Source organism: Puccinia triticina, chromosome 11A (genome assembly GCF_026914185.1).
Source record: "Puccinia triticina chromosome 11A, complete sequence".
Taxonomy (NCBI): Eukaryota; Fungi; Basidiomycota; class Pucciniomycetes; order Pucciniales; family Pucciniaceae; genus Puccinia; species Puccinia triticina.
In genome coordinates, this window is record NC_070568.1 from 4,100,577 (window position 1) to 4,122,420 (window position 21,844).

Below are 21,844 nucleotides of genomic sequence, written 5' to 3' on the forward strand. Positions count from 1 at the left end.
TTGCGGGCGTTTGCGGGGCTGATTCGGGCTTGCCAAAGCCGATCCGGATGCACGTCGGCCCGTTCTTGAGGTTGATCTGGTCCTCCAATTGGTTCACGATGTGGTCCTTGGCATGCACTGCATCATGGATCGACAGGAAGTTGATGAACCCGCATTCCTGGTGACCCCAAAATAAAGAAGTTAGTATTGGTTGAAGGGGAAAGGGGAAGAAAGCGACTTACTTTGTCCGGCAGCAGACGCAGGCTCTCGATGGGGCTGATACCAGGTCTCCGGTGCCATGAGAGATGAGAATGCTATTGTTGCTGGTGGTGGTGATTATGTTGGAGGAGGAGGAGGCACAAAGGTCTTGCCAAGAGATGTCGGCGCGCATGATAGAGGCAAAGGCGGCGCTGTGGAGCCGGTTGATGATCCGCTGGCCTGTGATGTGCATGAGGATGATTCGGAAACTGTTAGGGCCTGAGCCAACAAGGAACAGGCCGGTGAGCAGGCCGACGACGGTGGGCAGGGAGCTCAAGAAGGCGCTGAGCTGTTTGGGGCTGGTGAACATGTCGATGAACCGGCCCCACAGGAAGGACTTTGACAGAATGACGGTCGATGAGATGGCCAGGAGGCCGCCGGCGATTGACAGCATCTGTGAATCTGGCCTGGCCAGTGGGTTGAGTCGCCGGAGGTCCGAGATCATGGCTTTTTTTGGGTGTTGCTGTCGTTGCTGTTACTGATGGTTTTTGGGGTTGGCTGCTGGTCAGAAGGGTGTGAGTTTTGAATGAGTGGGATGGCCGCCCCGCACTCACATCAAGGAAAAGGTGAAGCTGTTGAGTTGTAGTCAGTGCCGCGTCAGATATACATCAGGGGTGTGGCGGTGGCGTTGTTGTCAAGAAGCATGCAGGGCGGAGTTGAGGCAAGCTTGCTGGTGGAACGCATATAAAAGGGGGTGCCCTTGTGTGTTCGGATAATCCCCCAGACGTCCTCTGCCGCTGTACTTCCAGCGTGCGGTTCGTCCTCAACCCCCTCCGCTGTTGCACTTGCACAGTTTGAGGGGCTCTACTCGGTGGCCCCCCTTTGCATAATGCCTTCAATGTGGCGCGCTGGGGGCCATCCACCCACTATTTTAACCCCTGCTAGACAGGGATGGATAGTGGGTCCAGTTTGTGATGTTTGGATTTTGTGTTTAGAAGGCTTGTTTTTGTAATTGGTTTTTTTGAAAGAGGGAACCCTTGCATTTTTTTTTTGTAATTTGGTTGATTTGTAGGGGGAACCCTTGATCTTTGTTTCTGTGTTTCTCTGGCTTTAATAAACTTGGATTACATAATAAATCCTCCTCTTTTTAAAAGAGTGTTTAAAACCCCTTGTAGTGGCTAAATTACCACGTAACAAGCTTATTAATTTACATTACTAGTGTTTACATCAGCACAGTTATAGTGCTAGGGCCCAAAACCCTTAATTTTGACGGGTTTTTGCCCTAAGCTTCATAAACAGAGCTGTCATTTGGGGGCCTCATTGTGTTTTTTTACCCAGAGTACCTGTCAAGGATAAAACTGACTTTTTGCTGAGTTTTTTCCTTATTTTTAGCAATTATCCCCATATTTTTGCTGTCAGTACTTCAGTTTTTACATAAAAAACCATTAAATCCACTAAACAAGTACACATTTTTTCCTTGTTTCTGACATATTGTGCAATAGAGATATAAAACAATAAAATACATATAAAAATACATATAACTAAACTGTATAAAAACATATATTTTACGTTTTTTCCTCTTTTACCGCGAATCTAGTGTCTGCTCCCGTGCCAGCCACTAAACCAGCCAACAACCACCCGGATACCACTAAATCCGCCGATCCGAAGACTGCGATAACCGATAAACCGGAGAAGAAAGCCAAACGCACCGCCTCGCTCCTGCCGGGCTTCTTCCTTAGCCCATACCAAGAGAGGAAACAACCGCACCCGGCTACGCTACCCGCCAGAATCATCGAACAACAGTTTGACACAAAGGCTGCGGCACTGAAACTACTTGAAGGTTAGTAAAAGATTAAAACGGTCGATAACACTAGAAAACAAACTAAAAACTAACCATTAAACTCCTTGAAAATGGTCGACACCAGATCAGGAAAAGACCACGCATCAAACCCTCCCCCCACCAAAAGAAGTCAAGGAAGGGGAAACCGAGGAGGAAGAGCTCGAGGTAGTCATTGAGGAACCCCCGCGAGGTCAGTCTACACACCGTCTAAAGATATAAAAAGAGAAATAGACAACTCCATACTGACGTCACTCGGCCCTAGTCCTAAACAAAGCTCAACAGGACGCCATAGCAATCTTCAAAGCAACAAAGGCCGCTTATCTGAACGCCAAAAACTACGACAAGATGGACCTACTCAAGCCGTACCTTGAGCAGGCGATCTCCTTGTTTTGGGTGGTCCAGAAATTCCTCCCCTGGAAGGAAATCTTGACAAAGCACTTGGACGGCTGGAACCCGTACACCGAGCGCAAACACATCAGGGTCCTCGACAACAACAAGAAGGATACAAAGGTAAACAACAAGAACGAGAAAAAGAAACCTTACAAGATTCCGAAGATCGACCACTTGAAACCGAAAGCATCGGGCTTGAAACCATACGAGCAAAAACCAAAGATTGGCGCAAACAAATGGAAAGAGACGTTCAAGATGGCTCGCGTGCTCATGGAGGTGAAAGACGCTATCGAGGAGTAGACCAGAACACTAACAAGCCTATTGCCTCATCTTCCTACTCACTTCATAATATTGAGCCCGTAGTATCATCTGAACTTGTCTTACCACCCGCGAAAGAACCTATATTACCGTCTGCTAGCAAACCTGTCTTATTGTCTGTCTCACATGTTTCAAAGTCTGCTAATAAGCCTGCTTTACCGTCTATTGCACCTATCTTACCGCCTGCTAAAGAGCCAGTAACAAAGTCCTATCTATATGTTACTGAGAAACATAGTCTTGTAAATCCAAACAACGTTGCCATAGTAGGAGAAAGCAATCACATTCCTAAACCAAACGCTAAGACAGTGCTGTTAAGATTTCAGCTCTACAAGCGGAGGCGACGAAAAGGGGGGGGGGGGGACTATCTTGAGGTGAACAGATAGGAACAAGGAGCAGGGTTGAGGTTGTTAAGGCTCAGACTCAATAATTTTTATTTCATGTCCAAGGAGCGAACTTTAACCAAACAACTAGAGAGCCCCCCAGCAAGATCCAAAGGGGTGCCTAACAACAGTAACAGGGGACAGGAAAGGTGACAGGAACTGGTGACAGGAACTGGTGACAGGAACTGGTGACAGGGAACAGGAGACAAGTCATGGCCACTCGGCCAAACAAATCAGAACGGGTGACAGGAACAGGGAACTGGGGACAGGAACAGGGAACTGGGACAGGAACAGGGAACTGGGACAGGAACAGGGTACTGGACAGGGGACTGAACAGGTGACATAAACAGGACAGGGGACCACTTGGTCAGACAGGAAACATGGGCCACTTGGCCATACAGGAAAGACATTAGCCACTTGGCTAGACAGGAAGAAGAAAGAGAAAACTGTGAGTGGATGAGTCCAGAATTCTGACAAGTGCGCCAAGAAGTTCAACACTTAAACAAGCAAGACACAGTGAGAAACAACCCAAAGAGGCAAAAGAAAGTAACAAACAAAAACTCGAGGAGCTTATTGACCCAAATGAGCCTCTAGCACGAGTGGAAGATTTTTTTAATCAAATTTTGATTAAAAACATTGAGCACATTGATAGTATAATCAACGCAATCCACCAGAATGTACATGATAGTGCCTTCAAAATTAAAAACCTAGCAGAACATGCAGTAGACAGCGCTAAAGATATAAAAAGTATTGTACCAGAGGTTAAGAAAACCACAGGAATCATGCAACAAATAAGCAATATTAAATTAGGACTTGTAGACTATAATAATAAATTACAAAAAGTTACTACAGAAATTCAGACAAATGCTAAAGAAACTACAGTAATTGCCAAATTAAATGCAATACATACTGATATTAACAGATTGGATATTACCAGTAAATTGGACCAATTAAAAATAGATAGTGAGCATGAGTCAGAAAACCGTGAAACTCAAGATGAAAACATACTTGAGATAATGGACAAAGTTGATAAACTAGAACAACTTATTATACACAACAGTGACAGTATGGCAGAAGAAATCATCAAAATTAACAATAAATTTGATAAAATGCAGGGTAAACTCATGGCTAGCATGGATAACATAGCACAAAAAATTGGCCACAATACACAAATGCAACCTCAAACTCAGACACCATACAAACAAGGAATGAAAGATGTACCACCACATCAATCTAGTAATCCTTTCAGAAGAATGGCAGAGGAGGAAACACCCTTGAGAAAGGAGTACACAGTCCCACCAACACCATTCTTCAAATTAGAACAATCATATAATCCTAGTATCCAAACTATGAGAGACAACTCTAAAGATGTACCCAGAATTAAAGATTGGCCATCATTTAGAGGAGAAGGAGAATATGATCACCTGGACTTCATCAAAACAATTGAATTGTACCAAGAAGATTTTGAACTGAGTGATTCCTCAATTACTGGAAGACTTAACAGCCTCTTTAAAGGTTGTGCCAAGCGCTGGTTCACAGACTTACTGTCAGCTCCGGTCTCTTGTGTGACTTGGAGTTGATAGGATTTAGAGTTCGCGCTGTAGCGGCTAGGATAGCGGCCAGCAGAATGGGGCCACACTATAACCTTTTCAGGCCAATGGGAAAGAAACCACACCTTGACGCTGAATAGTGGAGGGGCTAGCTCCCTTACAAAGGTAAGGGGACGCGGCGATGACTCGAGCCAGGCGCCGTAGCTTAGAACACAAAATGTTTATTTTCTAAGTTACAGGTGTGATAACAATCACCTGTAACTAGAAAATTCACAAGTAGAGGTCAAAGAAAGCTGTAAGGGAAGGATAAAGTTAGTTGATTATTGTAAACCCCACTCACTATTGATTTTATAGTAAGGTTGGCGGGTTTTGTATGTGTAATAATCTTGGGGGGAAATCTCTCCAGGGGAAAGATCCCCCCCTTTTATATTACAGGATCAGCTCCTCTCTTCGAGTCAAGGACCTGAGGGATCCTTAACTCCAAGGAGAGGAAAGATCACGGAATTCAGAAGGGGATTTACATAAATATGTATGTAATCACCCTATTTGTACATATATTAGGCTTAATCAGGACAAATACATAGAGAGATAAGATTATCTCTCTCTGTATAAACACATATGTAATCAATGTGAAATAAGTTTAATTACATACTTAAAAGAGTGTGAAATATGTAGTAAGTACATAATAATAGTACATTGAAATAAAAGGTACATACTTGATGTAAAGAAAGGGAATTGAACTCTTGACTTTATGTACATGAGTCAATTATTGAAGCAGTCTTTAACCATTAGGTTATAAGACATGTACTGTGCATTGTAGACACATGGAATTAGTGTCTCGGTGTCTGACACTTACGCTCAACCCATGGCAAACAATCTTGGGAATGGTGGAAAGAACAAATCAATAGCAAATGGGGAAGCCCAGCATGGCGCTTCAAAATTGAAAATAAATTTGATGAGAGCACCTTTGATATTGAAAAGGACAACCCACTTAAATGGGTCATATCTCAGAAGTATAGATTGAAAGCCATTTGGCCCAATTTAACAGACAATGAAGTCCACCTGAGAATCCTCAAAAAATGTGGAGGAGACCTAGAGCACGCCATTAAAAGTAGACTACCCTACAATGCAAGTACTGAAGATATTGTTAACACTTTAGAAGACATAACTACACGTACACGCATTGGCAGAAGATATAAGCCTAAATATCAAGGAGATAAAACTGAGAAAACAGAAGAGAAAAAACCATCCTCTTCAAAAGACCAGAGTTATCAAAAAGATAGGAAGTGCTACAAGTGTAGTAAAATGGGACACACTTCACCAAACTGCCCTCAACTAAAGAAAAACATTAACAATGTTGAAATAGAGGCAGAGGAAACAGCTGAAGAGAAGACTCAATCAGATACAGAGGAAACACATGATGATGGGTCTTCAGTCTCATCAGGGTCTTGTAATATGATTAACATAGACATAGAAGTGGCTGAAGCTGAAACAGAACACAATTTACCACAAGCATGGCATCCTGGACAACCCATAGGAAATATCCAGGAAGCAAGACTGATGAAAACCAAACCTACAAGAGGGAAAGGCTACACAGCTGGTAAAACCAACATTACACACATACTGTTCAATGGTAGAGAAGCAGAAATGTTACTGGACAGTGGAGCATATTGCTCAGTAGTACCTGAGACATACTTGAGAAAATTATGCCCAGACTACAAAGACATCCTTCTACCACTAGGGAAAGTGAGAATAAACAGTGCCAGCAGTACCATGAAGCCAATAGGAGTATTTGAATGCCCAATAATAATCCCTCATCCAACAGGATCAGTCAGAATGACAGTGGAATTTATTGTGATAGAGGATGCAGTAAGTAAACACTTCATACTAGGAAATGACTACTTGAATATCTATGGTTTTGACATAACCAATAGCAGAGAAAGATACTTTACTATTGGGAATGACAACAAAAAGAAGAAATTCATATTTAAATCCAAAGAGCCTTTACCTGTAGAACAAGTAGAAATACAGGATGAAGAAAAGGAGAGATTTGGAAGAGAAAAACTAGCAGAAGCTAACTTTAATGATAAACTGAGTGTAGACCAACTATTACAATTACGCAACATGCTGTATAGGAATAAAAATGCATTTGCATCAGATAAAGAACCACTAGGGGCAGTCATAGGCCATGAAGTGGAAATTACATTGAACATTGAGCGCCCCTACCCACCTTTACTAAGGAGACCAGCTTATCCAGCAAGTCCTAGAGCAAGAGAAGAACTGGCCAAACACCTGGATGAACTAGTAAGGCTCAATGTACTCAGAAAAGTAGGGCATAATGAAGAAGTGGAAATAACCACACCAGTAATTATAACCTACCATAATGGTAAATCACACATGGTAGGAGATTTCCGTGCACTAAACACCTACACAGTCCCAGACAGATATCCTATACCAAGGATACAGGAAACATTGACAAACCTAGCCAAAGCAAAATACATTACAAGTATGGATGCTTTAAAAGGATTTCATCAGAATGTAGTAACAGAACGTGCAAGAAAATACCTGAGAATTATAACACACAAAGGGGTTTATGAATACCTCAGGATGCCTTTTGGAATTAAAAATGCCCCATCACATTTCCAAAGAATGATGAATACCATCTTCTGTGAAGAACTTGGACTAGGATGGCTAATTATATACATAGATGACATAATTATATGCTCTGAAACATGGGGAGACCATATGAGTAGAATAGAACTAGTTCTAACAAAAATAATTAATGTCAACATGAAAATTTCATTAAAGAAATGTGCATTTGGATTTGCAGAAATTAAAGCACTAGGACATGTAGTTTCAGGACTGGCATTATGCATAGACCAGAATAAAGTAGCAGCAGTGTTACAGAAGCCAGCACCAACAAACAAAAAAGAAATGCAAAGCTTTCTTGGGTTTGCCAGCTACTACAGACAACACCTAGAAGGCTATGCAGCTATGGCCAGAAGCTTGTATGAGATAGCTTCTAATGATACTGCCTTTGAAATGACCACAGAAAGACACATGGCATTTAATAAAATAAGAGAACATCTGAATAGAGCACCTCTATTATTAATGCCAGATTTCAAGAAACCTTTTGTGTTATATGTTGATGCCTCAATGGAAGGACTAGGAGCAGCACTCCATCAATTATAAATCATCAATGATAAACCAGTGGAAGGTCTGATTTGTTTCATATCCAGACAACTCAAGAAAACTGAAGCAAGATATGGAGCAAGCCAACTAGAATGCTTATGTTTAGTCTGGGCCCTAGAGAAACTCCACTACTATCTAGATGGAAGTGTGTTTGATGTCATCACAGACTGTATTGCACTAAAATTACTCATCAATATGAAAACTTCTAACAGACATATGCTTAGATGGCAGATATCCATTCAAGTGTACAGAGGTAAAATGACAATAATTCATAAGGAAGGGAGATTGCATAAAAATGCAGATGGACTCTCTAGATGGCTCCTACCAAACACACCAGATAATCCAGCCTGGGCACCTGAAGACCCAGATGAACTACCAATAATGGGAATTAGCATTACTGAACTAGAGGATGAATTCTTTGAAGAAATCAGAAATAGTTACAAACAAGACAAGAACTGTACATTGTTAGTACAAATATTATCCAAAACAGATTCAAAGGATGATGACCTGATTGCAGCACTAGATACAGCATGGAAGAAATCATATCAAGAAGGAAGATTTCACCTCTTTGACGGTATCATCTACCACAGGTCCAAACACACATGTGTACTAACATTAATGGACAGAGTATTAATCAATACACTACTACATGAATGCCATGACAGTACATCATCTGGCCATCTATCTTCAGACAGAAAAGAAGACAGAGTAAGAAACCTAGCATGGTGGCCAACATGGCAACAAGATGTAGAAACATACTGCACTACATGTGAAAGATGCCAGAGAGAAAACAAAGCAACAGGCAAAAGGTTTGGACACATGATAAAAATAGAAGAACCCACTAGACCATGGGAAACAGTTAACATGGACTGGGTTACAGGACTACCACCTGGAGGAAAGAAAAACTATAATGCATGTCTAGTTATTGTAGACAGATTTAGTAAATCAACAGCATACCATCCACAAACAGATGGGCTAGCAGAGAGAATGATCCAAACTTTGGAAGACATGCTAAGGAGATTCTGTGCCTATGGATTAGAGTTTAAAGACTCTGATGGATTTACTCATGACTGGGTCACACTATTACCAGCCCTAGAACTAGCCTACAGGACATCAACCCATGCATCAACAGGGAAAACACCAGCTATTCTAGAGAAAGGATGGAACTACAGACTACCACAAGACAGCCTGAAAAAGGACTTGGTAGAAGTACACCCCACAGCAGCAAGCTTTAAGAACATGCTGGAAAAAGCCAGAAAACACGCCCAACAAAGCATGGATAATGCATTTGAATACAGCAAAGAAAAATGGGACAAAAAGCCCAAAGTACCCAGCTTCAAAATAGGAGATTTAGTATTAATATCAACTACAAACTTTACTAATATTAAAGGACCTAAGAAGCTTAGGAATGCATTTTTAGGACCATTTGTAGTCAAAGCATTACATGGACCAAATGCAGTAGAAGTGGAACTATATGGAGAATTAGAAAAGAAACATCCTACATTCCCAGTAAGCTTCCTTAAACACTATAATGAATCAGATGCTGAATTATTCCCTTTAAGCAAGGAAATACCTGAAGCAGAAGTACCTCCACTTGAAGAGTCAGAGAAGAAGAAAATTCACAAGATTTTGAAAGACAAAAAGATCAGAGGAGAGAAAGATAAATTATATCTTGTAAGATACAGGAACCCAATTCATGAAGATGAATGGCTGCCAGAAAAGGACATCAAAGATGCGGATAAATATCTAAGAAGATTCAAGAACTCTAAACACAAAGATTAAATTATTTCAGAATTTAACCTTTTTAGAGGGGGCGAGTGTCAGCCTTAGAGATACATCAAGTATCCAAAAGACTGCAATAACTTAGTAAATCCTGCAGAGGGTGGAGGTGGCATTCTAGGCTTTGGCCGAGGGCGCATAACAGGCTTCGCCTTCACCTCAGTGGAAGCATTGGTGGATTGGGGCAAGTCGAGACTGCCTAGAGCAGATGCTACCAGGGATTCATCCTCTACTCTCAAGGTGGTAGTCTCAATGGTCTCAGTGCGCCTATAGCAATACATATTTTCTGTACTTATGGCGTCTGCTTGTACCCAAGCGAGGCACTCGCTCCATACCATAAGCAGCAAGCTGCAGTCACACCTACCCTTATGTCTTCGACTTATGTGCCATATCAGCAGTCCCAGAGTGGAATACAGCGGAAGGTACCCGGTAGGAGAAACACAGCTCATACGCAGCCATCTTCCATACAGCACCATACTACTACGTTAGTGTCAGGCTACAGCGCTCAGTCCCCCAGCCGTGAGCTTGGGCTTACCCAATCTGACATATTGGAGACGGTCTTAAGGTACCTGACTGGCAACTCCTGTTTGAAGGTAGACAGAGAGAGTAGAAGGCTATATGTTATAGCATCTCTCTCCTCCTTTACACTGGATGTCTCTGCACGCTTCTTCATAAGGCAACCAGTGTTATTCACGGCTACCCTTCATGTGTCCGGCTGTCCGGAGCGCTATGTAGACACGGCTATCTCTCAGCTGTCAAAGATGATGGGCTTGTCAGGCACTTGTTCTGTAAACAAACAGGGCCATGACCTTTGCTCACTTATGGGTAAATACGATTAAATTATTATTGCAGAATCAGATTCCTCATCATAAATTAAGGGGGGTCACCCACTTAAAGTACCCCCTTATTCCTATTCCTTCATGTACTAATTGTATAAATAAGAATTGACCCCAGAAAGCGCCCAAAAATAATATTACATACATAAATTTAGTAAAACAAACAATGTACATAAAATTAAACTGTTGTACATTAATGAGTAATATTACTCGTGTAAAAATACCCCGTGAAAGTATTATGTAGACTTCTACTGAAGCTCTTTCACATGACAATTGGTTATAAACATGTCATGTGACAGAGTCAGGGAAATTAGTCTATTACAATACAATTAAATTACCCACAGCCAAGCCCTTTTCACGGCTACACCCCTGGATACTCCCATAGGGAGAAAAGGACTCAGTGTTTACGCCCACTGAAGTCCCCTCTATAAATAGAGGCCTATTTGGCCCTCAGAAAAAGATCCCCCAGACCATTCACCGCCCATAAACTGTAAGTTTGCCGTGAATATTCTCCTCTGCTACTACTGTAGCCCCTTTTTCCTTTAAACCATCCCCAGCACATAAAATCCACTGGATTAAACCTTTAAATATCAAAAATCCCTTATTAGCATATTTACAAGCTTTATCCTTAAAAGTAGTTGCTGTAAGACCTCCGCCTCTGACAAGCAGCCAATCAGCTTAAGCGCTTACCACCTACTTTTTACGCCAAATTTATTCCCTGTAATTAATAATTATATATTATTAATTACATAATAAATCCTCCTCTTTTTAAAAGAGTGTTTAAAAACCCTTGTAGTGGCTAAATTACCGCGTAAAAAGCTTAGTAATTTACATAACTAGTGTTTACATCAGCACAGTTATAGTGCTAGGGCCCAAAACCCTTAATGTTGACGGGTTTTTGCCCTAAGCTTCATAAACAGAGCTGTCACTAGTTGTACCTAGAAAACAAAAGAATTCTACACAACATTGTGTTGACTCCCAAATCAATTCTGACTGACTTTTGACTCACTTCTGCATCCACTTCAATTCATTTAGGGATGAGTTACTGATGCACATCAGGCTCACATCCGACCAAAAACTCACATCAAATTCAGCTCTGGCACTCCCTGGGGAGTGGGAACATATCTCCCCTGGTGTTGAAAGAATTCAGACGACTAAGAGGATTTTATTCCTTAGTAACAGTTTCTAATTACAACTTGATCATAATTAGGTAGAAGGAATGGGGGTGAGAATTTACCTAAGAGCAGGCAATTAGGCTGCTCTCTTAGCGTGAAGCTGATAAGGATGAGATGAGTAGATGGACGGCGGTTATAATGTTTAACCTGCGTCGGTCTAGGCAGCGAGTACCGTTAGTTCATCTATTCTTCTCTTATTGTTCCTCAAGACCTCATTGTCCTTACCCAATTCGGGTTTCTGCCCCTTAGGGTCCACTTGGTTGTTCTAAGCAAAACGGCGGAGTAGCAATGCTGTCTTGTCTGAGCAGAGCATTACTCATTAGCCTCTTTGTTTCTTTTTGCCAGCTTGGGACACGACCACTCACCATTTCTCTCTACTTCCCTTTGGTAGTAGGCAGTGCGGTTGGTCTTGTCCTCCTCGACAATGTCTAGGGGATTTGAGATTTTCATGGAAGAGGCATTAGCTTTCCATGTCGCTTTCAGAGTTTCGAGATGTCAGTCGCTCACCTTTGGTGTTGACTGATATTCTAGCTCTTAGTTGCTGAGAGCCGGGATTAACCACGAGCCTGATTTTGTTGCTCGCTGGTGTTGGACCTGCATACATCAAATTTGATGTGTCAGTTTTACAACGCCTCGCGGCTTTTTTGGACTGCAGAAGATGGTTCGCTTTGCTTACCAAGTTACGCAGCTGATTCAGCTCCGGGCCGCTCTCTCAATTTATGAGCGCTAAGCCTTTCGCCTTGGTGAGAAATCTCACAGCCTCCCGTGCTTCGAGTCAAAAGATGCAAAGCAGGCCCAGGAATCAGTATGACAGATAGGCGAGTAAGAGATTTGCGAATGACAGTTCTTCCTGTCGGTTTGGTGAGGAAATCGGCAACGTTCTCAGTTGTCTTCACGTACAAGGCAAGAATTAAGCCAACCGCTATGAGCTCTCAAACAAAATGTAGACGTATTGACATGTGTTTAGTTCTGAAGCTGTTCTGTGATGTCTCGCTTTTCGCTAGATCCAGTGCACCTCTGTTGTCAATGTAGACCCAAATTGCCGAGAGTTTTGGATGTATTGCCGTCTCTTCCGCTAGATTGGCCGCCCAAGCTAAATCCCTGCCCAAGTCTGAGAATGCCTTGTATTCAGCTTCTGTTTTCAAGAGAGACACGGTGGGCTGTTTTGAGGATTTCCAGTTGATGAGATGGCCGCCTGCTTGTACAACAAAGCCGGAAGTTGATCTTCTGGTATCCGGGCAGTTGCCCCAGTCCGAGTCCACAAAGGCCTGAACACCGGCCGGTTGCTGCTTGATGTAGGTCAGGCCAATTTGTCTAGTTCCCTTCAGGTATTGGAAAACTTGAACCGCTGCATGGAAATGTTTGATCCCGGGACGTTCTAGGTACTGCAATAGTGTACTCACTACATACGCTATGTCCGGTCGAGTCAGAATGCTCAGGTAGTTTAGAGATCCGACTAGTGCCCAATAGTTGATCCCAGTATCCTCAAACACCTTAATTTCGGCTGCTGTTGCTTTCTTGAGGTGCTCACGCGGATTTAACGGACAAGATGCTGGGTGCAAGTTTTGAAGGCCAAATTCTTCGAGTTTGTGATCAATGTACTGGGTTTGGTTCACTTGCAGGCCGTCTCGAAACCGCTCAATGTTCATGCCCAAGAGAAACTGTGCTTGGCCCATGTATTTTATCTCAAACTCGGCTTCCATTCCAGCCTTGGAGAATTTGGGTTTGTCACTAATTATTACCAGGTCGTCGATGTGCGCAAATATCCACGTGGCCGGCTTGTCTGCCGCTGATGCACGCCAGAATACACACGGGTCCGACAGGGCTGCTTTAAAGCCAAGAGTGAATAAATAGGAGGAGAGCCGTTTGTACCACACCAGGGGAGCTTGCCTAAGCCCGTATATTGCCTTTTTAAGCTCCAGTACCGAGTTAGGCGGGCATTTGAGTCCAGGTGGCGGCAAGAGCGTGACCTTGTCCTCAAGAGGACAGGTTAGAAAGGCGCTGCGAACGTCTAGCTGGTGGATTTGAAGACCATGGTTGATGGCAAACGACAGAAGCAGCCTGAGAGACGCTGGCTTGCCGGTGGGGGCGTACTTAGCTTCAAAATTGAGTCCGTGTGTCTGCTTGAAGCCTTGCGCGCAAATGCACGCTTTGAATTCAATCACTTGATTCTCAGAACCCAGTTTCTTTCGATACGCCCACGTTGCTGGAATGGGATTGTCCAATTCAACTTGCACGCGGACTATCCAGACGCCGTGCTTGTTCATGTTCTCGATTTCCTTCTTTTCAGCCGCTTCCCATTGGTGGCTTTCGGGGCCGGTCATTGCTTGTTTGTGATTCTTTGGCTCAATGGATACCGCGACAGTGTAGGCTTGCCTCCTCTCCTGCTTTCCGCTGACAATGTTTCTCTGGTCGATGGCGCCAATGATGACTTTAGGTAGTTGGGGTTGGATGTCAGCCTCCGGCGAGGACGATGGCGCGTCTTCGCGCTCAGGGGAATGTGTTGCCCTCAGTTTTTTGACGATCTCGCTCATTTGTTGCTCTTCCAGGGTGTCATCAGCTTGAGGTTTGCTTGCAGGGGGTTCTGGCTCAATGTCTTCTTCCTCGAATGGCAAAACTGCTTCAGCGGTGAAGTTAGGCAATTTTTTCGCGCTGGTTAGGAGGTTGCCACCTCGAACAGAGCCGCACGCCGGGAATGTAGCTTCATCGAAGTGCGCGTGCTTGACGGTAAAGACCTGTTTGTCTTCTATTCTACATATTTTGTAGGAGGAGTAATCGTTCTCATAGCCGACCAAGACCCCTTCCCATGAGATTGGGCTAAATTTTTCCGTTCGTTGTTGTTTAGGTTTCACCACCCACACCCTGCATCCAAAGGGCCTGAAAAAATTCATGTTAGGAACCGTTTTGAAGAGAAGCTCGACCGGGCTTTTCTTGCTCTTTGACAGGGAGGATAAGCAGTTCGTTGTCGCTGTTGCCGTGCGCACGGCCTCTCCCCACCATTGTGGAGCCAAGTTTGCCTGCATAAGCAAGCATTGAGTCATCTCAATCACCGTACAATTCGCTTTCTCCGCCAGGCCGTTGTTTTGCGGAGTGTAGGGCGGCGCCACGTTATGCTGGATGCCGTTGTCTTTGAGGAGTTCGCCTAAATTTCTGTTGCAGAACTCTCCGCTGCCGTCGGTGACCAGTTTTTTCATCAGATGACCGGTCTGTTTCTCAAAGAGCCGCCGGAAGTCGTCAATGGCTTCCACGGCTTGGTTCTTTTCCTTGAGTATTGCGGTATGAATGTAACCGGTGTGTTGATCCACTAGGGTCAGAAAATACCTAGCATTTCCGTTGGTGGGGGGCAAGATTGGTCCGACAAGGTCGCCGTGGATAATTTCCAGCGGGGCATTTGAGGGCTTGAAGTGGCTGGTGCACGGAATTCGGACCGCCTTGCCTTGCATGCAAGCGTTGCAAGCATGGGTTTTCTCCAGGTTGAGTTGCAAGGGAACTGCTGCTGCGATCCTTGCTGAACTGGCGTGTCCAAGTCGGTTGTGCCACCTCACAAAGTCAGACGGTGGTGTAGCCGCCTCGGTCAAGAGTCCGACTGCCAGGTTTTCAGGGTCGAGAACACCCTTTATCTCAAGCAAGTTGTTGCTAATGTTGACACCGAATGGCTCGCCGTTGTCAATCTTGACTGCGAAGCCGTCTGCACCTTGCTGAATGATGGCTTCGGTTTTCATCAGCTGGACGAATGACACTAGGTTCCGTGTTAACTTTGGAACGTAAAGAGCATCTTTCAACGTGAGGGTTCCGCCGTTGGCTAGCGGAAGAGTTGCATCGCCACGGGCCGTTGCTACAAGGTCACCAGGACCGCTTCCGGTTGCAATGTCAATGTTCACTGAGCTCGTCTGTTTGAAGTAACCGAGCGCAGTTAGCATATGATTGCTAGCGCCGGAATCAAGAATCGTCGTGAGGTGTTGTTTAGGACTTGAGTTTGACAGGTAGCTAAACAAGGGTCTTATATTAGATTCCGGCGGTGGTTCTTGGTGAGAGGTAGTAGTGTGGTAAGTTGATCCCTTTTCCTTCTCTTTCTGAGCCTTTTTCTTCTCCATTGCTTCCTGGAACTTCGAGGGGTGGAGTGTCCAGCAGTCTTGCTCCGAATGCTTCGCCGCAGGGTTGTGCTTGTGGTCGTAGCATCTGACTGGATTGTAAGCTTTCTTCCGTTTCTTGGACGCGTCGGTGGCCAGGGCTGTTGTGGTGCCACTCCCTGTGTTGGTTTCCGGGGCTTTTTGTTTGTTTGACTTTTCGAAACAACCCACCTCGCGCAGACGATTAATAACAAACTTAGGCTTGCCCAACGAGTTTAAATCACCGAACAGACTCTGCATCAGAAAAGGCCTTTTCTTGGTTATTCTGCTTATTATGCTACAGCAGATGACAAAATCCGGGACAACCATGGATAAAGATTTGAACTTCGCTAGGCATTCTTCTATGCCAGCAATGTAGGCCGCCATATCGACGTTAAACTGGGTATCTTCCCACTTCGCCCAGACTTCGTAACTTGCTAGGATTGAGTCAGAGGCGTACACTGACTTGAACATCTGCCACAACTCATAGGGGTTCTTTGAGTTGTTTTTCTTAACTATAGTATTGAAAACTCCGTCGGTGAGGTTGGAGCATAGCAGATGGCGGCCTTTTGAGCCTTGGTCTTGTTCCTTTGAGTCATGTCGGGTAATGGTGGCTCATCGATGAAGTGCTCCAGATTGAATTCTGCAAGAACCATGCGGATCTTCTTTTCCCAGATCTCGAAGTTCTCGCCGGTGAACTTTGGGACCTTCATGGTGGGTTTGCCTCCGATGCTGGATTCGCTAGATTCATTATTGGAATTGGCCATTTTGTTGACCTGCTCCTAGTCGATTGAAATAGAGGTGCTGTTCGAGCTTCGAGACTGTAAATCTGAAAGAATTCAGACGACTAAGAGGATTTTATTCCTTAGTAACAGTTTCTAATTACAACTTGATCATAATTAGGTAGAAGGAATGAGGGTGAGAATTTACCTAAGAGCAGGCAATTAGGCCGCTCTCTTAGCGTGAAGCTGATAAGGATGAGATGAGTAGATGGACGGCGGTTCTAATGTTTAACCTGTGTCGGTCTAGGCAGCGAGTACCGTTAGTTCATCTATTCTTCTCTTATTGTTCCTCAAGACCTCATTGTCCTTACCCAATTCGGGTTTCTGCCCCTTAGGGTCCACTTGGTTGTTCTAAGCAAAACGGCGGAGTAGCGATGCTGTCTTGTCTGAGCAGAGCATTACTCATTAGCCTCTTTGTTTCTTTTTGCCATCTTGGGACACGACCACTCACCGTTTCTCTCTACTTCCCTTTGGTAGTAGGCAGTGCGGTTGGTCTTGTCCTCCTCGACGATGTCTAGGGGATTTGAGATTTTCATGGAAGAGGCATTAGCTTTCCATGTCGCTTTCAGAGTTTCGAGATGTCAGTCGCTCACCTTTGGTGTTGACTGATATTCTAGCTCTTAGTTGCTGAGAGCCGGGATTAACCACGAGCCTGATTTTGTTGCTCGCTGGTGTTGGACCTGCATACATCAAATTTGATGTGTCAGTTTTACAACGCCTCGCGGCTGTTTTGGACTGCGGAAGATGGTTCGCTTTGCTTACCAAGTTCCGCAGCTGATTCAGCTCCGGGCCGCTCTCTCAATTTATGAGCGCTAAGCCTTTTGCCTTGGTGAGAAATCTCACAGGTGTAAGTTATGTGGTTCAACCTTGAGCCCCACCAGGATCTCAACCACGTTGTACTTGAATTTCCTGGCTGGTACTAGGAATGACTCAATCTGCACTATCCTCTTATCGAGCTTCCCCTTTGGGAGGCGCACTGTTTTCTTGGTCCCGTTCCATATGAACCCTAGATACTTCTGCTCTTCCTTGAACGGTGAGAACTTCTCTGTGTTAGTCCTTACTCCTAGCTGATTTGATCTTTCAACCACGTCTTCCATCTTCAGGCTTGACACTGTATGCTTCACAAACAGATTGTTGTCAACCCATTGAAAAACTGTTAGTACGTTGAACTCTGCTAGCATAATTTGTTTCCAGGCATCTGCAGGCCTCCTAAAGGAGCCGCATCCCGCTACGCCGCTGAATGCTATGTGCGTGTCCAGGATAATATTATCATTGAAGTTGCGTACCCTGAGGAATGGCCACTGATCTGGGGCCATTGGTATCTGACGGTACACTTTCTCCCAGTCAAACAGCGCTAGGAGGACTGGTTCTTTAGTCCCTTGGAAGAACTCTGCCACCACGTTATAATTTTCCCATGTCGTCTGGAACTCCTGTGAATCCACAAAGGAGTTGACAGATGGGATGCCCGCTTTTGAGTGCGGGTACAATAAATCATTGATTGGTTGGAGGGAAACATCACCGTTAATCACTGCTCCGAGTGGGTTTGTCCTAAAGAAAGGAAAGTGTGCATTCCACCTTGTGAATGGACCAAACATCTGTTTCGCCGCTATCTATTTTGATATTGATTCCTCTATCTTGGCCCTGGATTGCGTCGCTGAGCTGTGATTTTTGGGTGTGTAGAAGCTTGCTTTCTACCCTACTGTGTGCTTGGGAATACATTGGTTGAATCTGTGTATAAAGCCATGAATTACATCACTAAACTCCTCCATCAGGCCATTCTCCAGCAGTGCTCTCCTCCACTCCCCTATATTCATTTCGCATTTCACACCTGATGGCCAATTGGCCTCCTCCAATGTGCACGGCGCATTCTGATCACTTAAGGACATACTTAAGGCGCAGGACTCACTGCGGCTATCAAAAACCGTATGACAATCAGGGACTTATCATTACTTCACGCCCTCAGTCATCACTAAAACAAATAGACAGCCCCTACTTTCTCCCATAACCATTCTCTTCTCTTCCATCATGCTTCCCTCCCCTATACCCATTAGTCCTCGGGCCTCTCGACCCGCTAGGCCTCGTCAGGTTTGATGGTCCAGTCGGGGGTTGCTGGTTGGTTGGTTTTAGTGGTTGAGGGCTTACCAAGCGCTGTCGTCCTGTCAACGTGTTGTGGCTTCCTCCCCCTCCGCCTCCTCCACCGCCGCCCCCTCCTCTTCCACCGCCTTCCGCCACTGGGTGCCTTTGGAGTCCTGTGGCCAAGTCCCAGTTCGCGCGATCTCCAATCGCCAAGTACAGGTTGTTCGTGTACTCAAGCTCGTTGAACCTCCTTGCAGTAAGGTATGCCTTCTGCGCGATTGTCTTGCGAAACTCTCTGATTTTTGCTACCAAGAGGGAGCCATCTCCCATGGTTACCCTGCGCAAGAAAACGTTGTACCGCACCTGGACGTTGTATTGTAGGCCAACTATGAACGGATTGGACAGGATGATCCAATTGCAGTTTGCTTTGTGGACTAAAAGCCACCCGGCAAATCGGGTGTAGTTGCAAACCTTGATGAGAGCTTGATGGAAGCCCTGGTATTTTATAGACCATTGCACATAGGTCTGAGAGAGCTTGCTGGGGTATGGGAAGCTGGTGTATTGGTCCCTGTTGGATGAGTTCTTGCAGGTTCTTGCCATGTCAAGGTCTCTTCTCGGCTTGGTACGCAATTGCTTGGCTTTGCCACTCCTTGTTAAAAATGGTGAGTGGTAGTGGGCCTTTGAGGTCCCTGAGGTTGTCTTTGAAGAACTTTGTGAAAATGATGTCGTCCTTTGTTGCTCGCGCCTCCTTGTTGAAAGTCACTCCTCCTGGCATGACATTCTCCAGATGGTTATCCCCCAGCACTGGATTTGTGATATCGTCAAATCGTGACATCTTGTTTGCAAGGACTTTAGAGATGGGGAGCAAGAAGATGGGTCTTGTCCCAAAGCCTTCTGGAATAGGGCTTGGGGGGTTGATTGTTTGGCCTGGGTTGATAGCAGGGTTGGTCTGTTGGGATGGTTGAGGGGATGACTGGGGGGTTGATTGAGCCTTGACCTGGTTGGTTTGTGCTCTCCCCAATGCGGCAACAATCTCAAAGAAAATTGTTGCCTTTGCCTGGTCCCCTGCTTCGTCTGCGGCCCAAGCTTTCTCCAATAATCTAGAAAAATCTGTCTGCTGCCTACTTGTGTTACCAGATTTGACGTCTGGCCGCACTGGATCCTCCGCCAAGTGATTTACATCAAGGGTGTTGGGATCTCAGTGTTCTTTTTCCCAAAAAACGGACTCCTCTTCCCTACATTCCTTCTTTTTTTTTTTTTTACTTACCAGGTACTTTCCCTTCAGCCTTTGGTTCTTTTCCTCCCTCCTCCACTATCCATCTAGCCCCCAATGCCTCCCTCATTGTCTCGGGTGCCTCCATTGCCGGTCTCTTCTTCCCGGATTTTTGCCTTGGCCCTGGTGCGTCTTGAGTTGGATCCTCTCCGACTCCTTCTTTGATCACTGTTGGCTCCGCTGGCACCTTCAATGCGGCTCTTGACGACCTTCTTGCTGTCGTCTTCTTTGGATTTGGTTTGATCAGAACGGTTGTTGTTCTTGTCAGCCCTTGTTATCCTTCCAGGGCCCCCGCCGCCTGCTCATCACCTTCCTGACCGGAGTCCTCTTTGTGTTTGGACTGGAATTCTTCTCGCTCCACGTATTGTGCTTGGCCATGGTTTGCTCATATCCCTACGACCTGCTCTTCTGTTGGTCTAGGGCCCAAAATTCCTGCTGTTAGTTTGTTGAGTCTACTCATTATTTTGGCAAAAATTCTCTAATTTCGCTACTCCTTTTGTGCCGGTGCTTGTTGGGTTATCTATGCTTCGGCTTGGGTAGGGAAATTGTTAAATTAAGCTTCTCCCGCCTTTCCTGCCGTCTAGCCGTACCAATACTCCGCAGCTCCGCACCGTGCATCCAAACCTAATTCATCTTGGGCTTTGCCCGGGCTACGTGGGCAGTTCATCGGTCCCGGCTCCTTGAAATCACCCCACTCCATTGCATTGCGTTAAGTACCAATTTTCAATGACATACAGTTGCGCAAGGCATCCTACTGTGCAGCCTTGCCTGCAACAAGACATTTCAAACACAGGCCGGATCTACGACTCCACATATGAGCATTATGTCATGTAAATGACATTTTTGAGCTCTTTGGAGGCTGTAGATTCCAGTTCTATGAGGGCTAAGTTTTCTGACCAGCCTTTTTTTTTGGGGGGGGGCTCATATTACGGACACCGGCCCAAATACATACTGTAAAGCCATATTTATGGGCTTACATATGCTAAAAACATATGTATGTATATATTAAACCTGTAATCCCATAGATTAGACCATCGGAGGACCTCTGATCCTGGTCATGGAAGAGCCTACACCCTCCCGATCACCGGTCAGATGGTCATCGCAGAGGCAAGGATACAACATCTTGATGACCGGCTGACCAGTCATTGGGTTTTATCCTTGCAACTACAGTCGGCGTCAAATGTATCATGCAACAGTTGTCTCAGAGCCACAAAACCATTGACAAGCAATGAACTCCGCTGAATCGCTTAATTGGAAAGAGGCGGAGTTGAAGGAGGTCGCAAATATGATCCAGCACAATGTCTGGCTACAGCGGCTTCGCAAACCTGAAAACATGCCAATTCCTGCCACTTGGGCTTTTCAAAAAAAGCTAGGTCCTGACAATCAGGTGATTGAGTTCAAGGCTCGAATATGTGCCCAAGGATTCAGGCAAACTTATGGCTTAAACTACAAAGCGTGCTATGCGCCTACGAGCCGGCCGTGCTCATTAAGGCTGCTCATCTCGTTTGCGGTTAATCATGGTCTCAAAATTCACCAACTCAACGTAAGGAGCGCCTTTCTAACTTGTCCCCTTGAGGACAAAGTCACGCTTCTACCGCCTCCCGGTCTCAATCTGCCACCCAATACCGTGCACTGGACCTCAAGAAAGCGATATATGGTCTAAGACAAGCACCACTAGTGTGGTACAACCGGCTTTCAACCTACTTGAAGAAGATTGGCTTCAATATCTCAATTGCCAATCCTTGCGTCTTCTATTGCCTTGGGGTTGCGGGGAGGGAAGACACTCTTGTTTATGCGCACGTTGATGATCTTGTCTTTATCAGCAAGAAACCGCTGCGATTTAAAGAAGAGATGGAAGCAAAATTCAAAATCAAGTACTTGGGTGAGGCAAAATTTCTATTAGGAATGAATGTTGAGCAAAGTGAAAAGGGTGTACACATCAATCAGTCACAGTTTATAGAACGGAA

General features: G+C 44.9%; 1 protein-coding gene across 1 annotated transcript in view; it reads right to left on the reverse strand.

The window, feature by feature from the left end:
* The window catches only part of PtA15_11A392 (uncharacterized protein), a gene marked incomplete at both ends in the record, with an annotated part of 44,182 nt that extends 23,605 nt beyond the window's left edge, over positions 1-20,577 (reverse strand). The window contains one exon of the mRNA XM_053161295.1: positions 20,489-20,577. Coding sequence (XP_053025256.1) covers positions 20,489-20,577 — 89 coding nt within the window. The remainder of the gene's footprint in view (positions 1-20,488) is intronic.
* Positions 20,578-21,844: the final 1,267 nt, after the last annotated feature.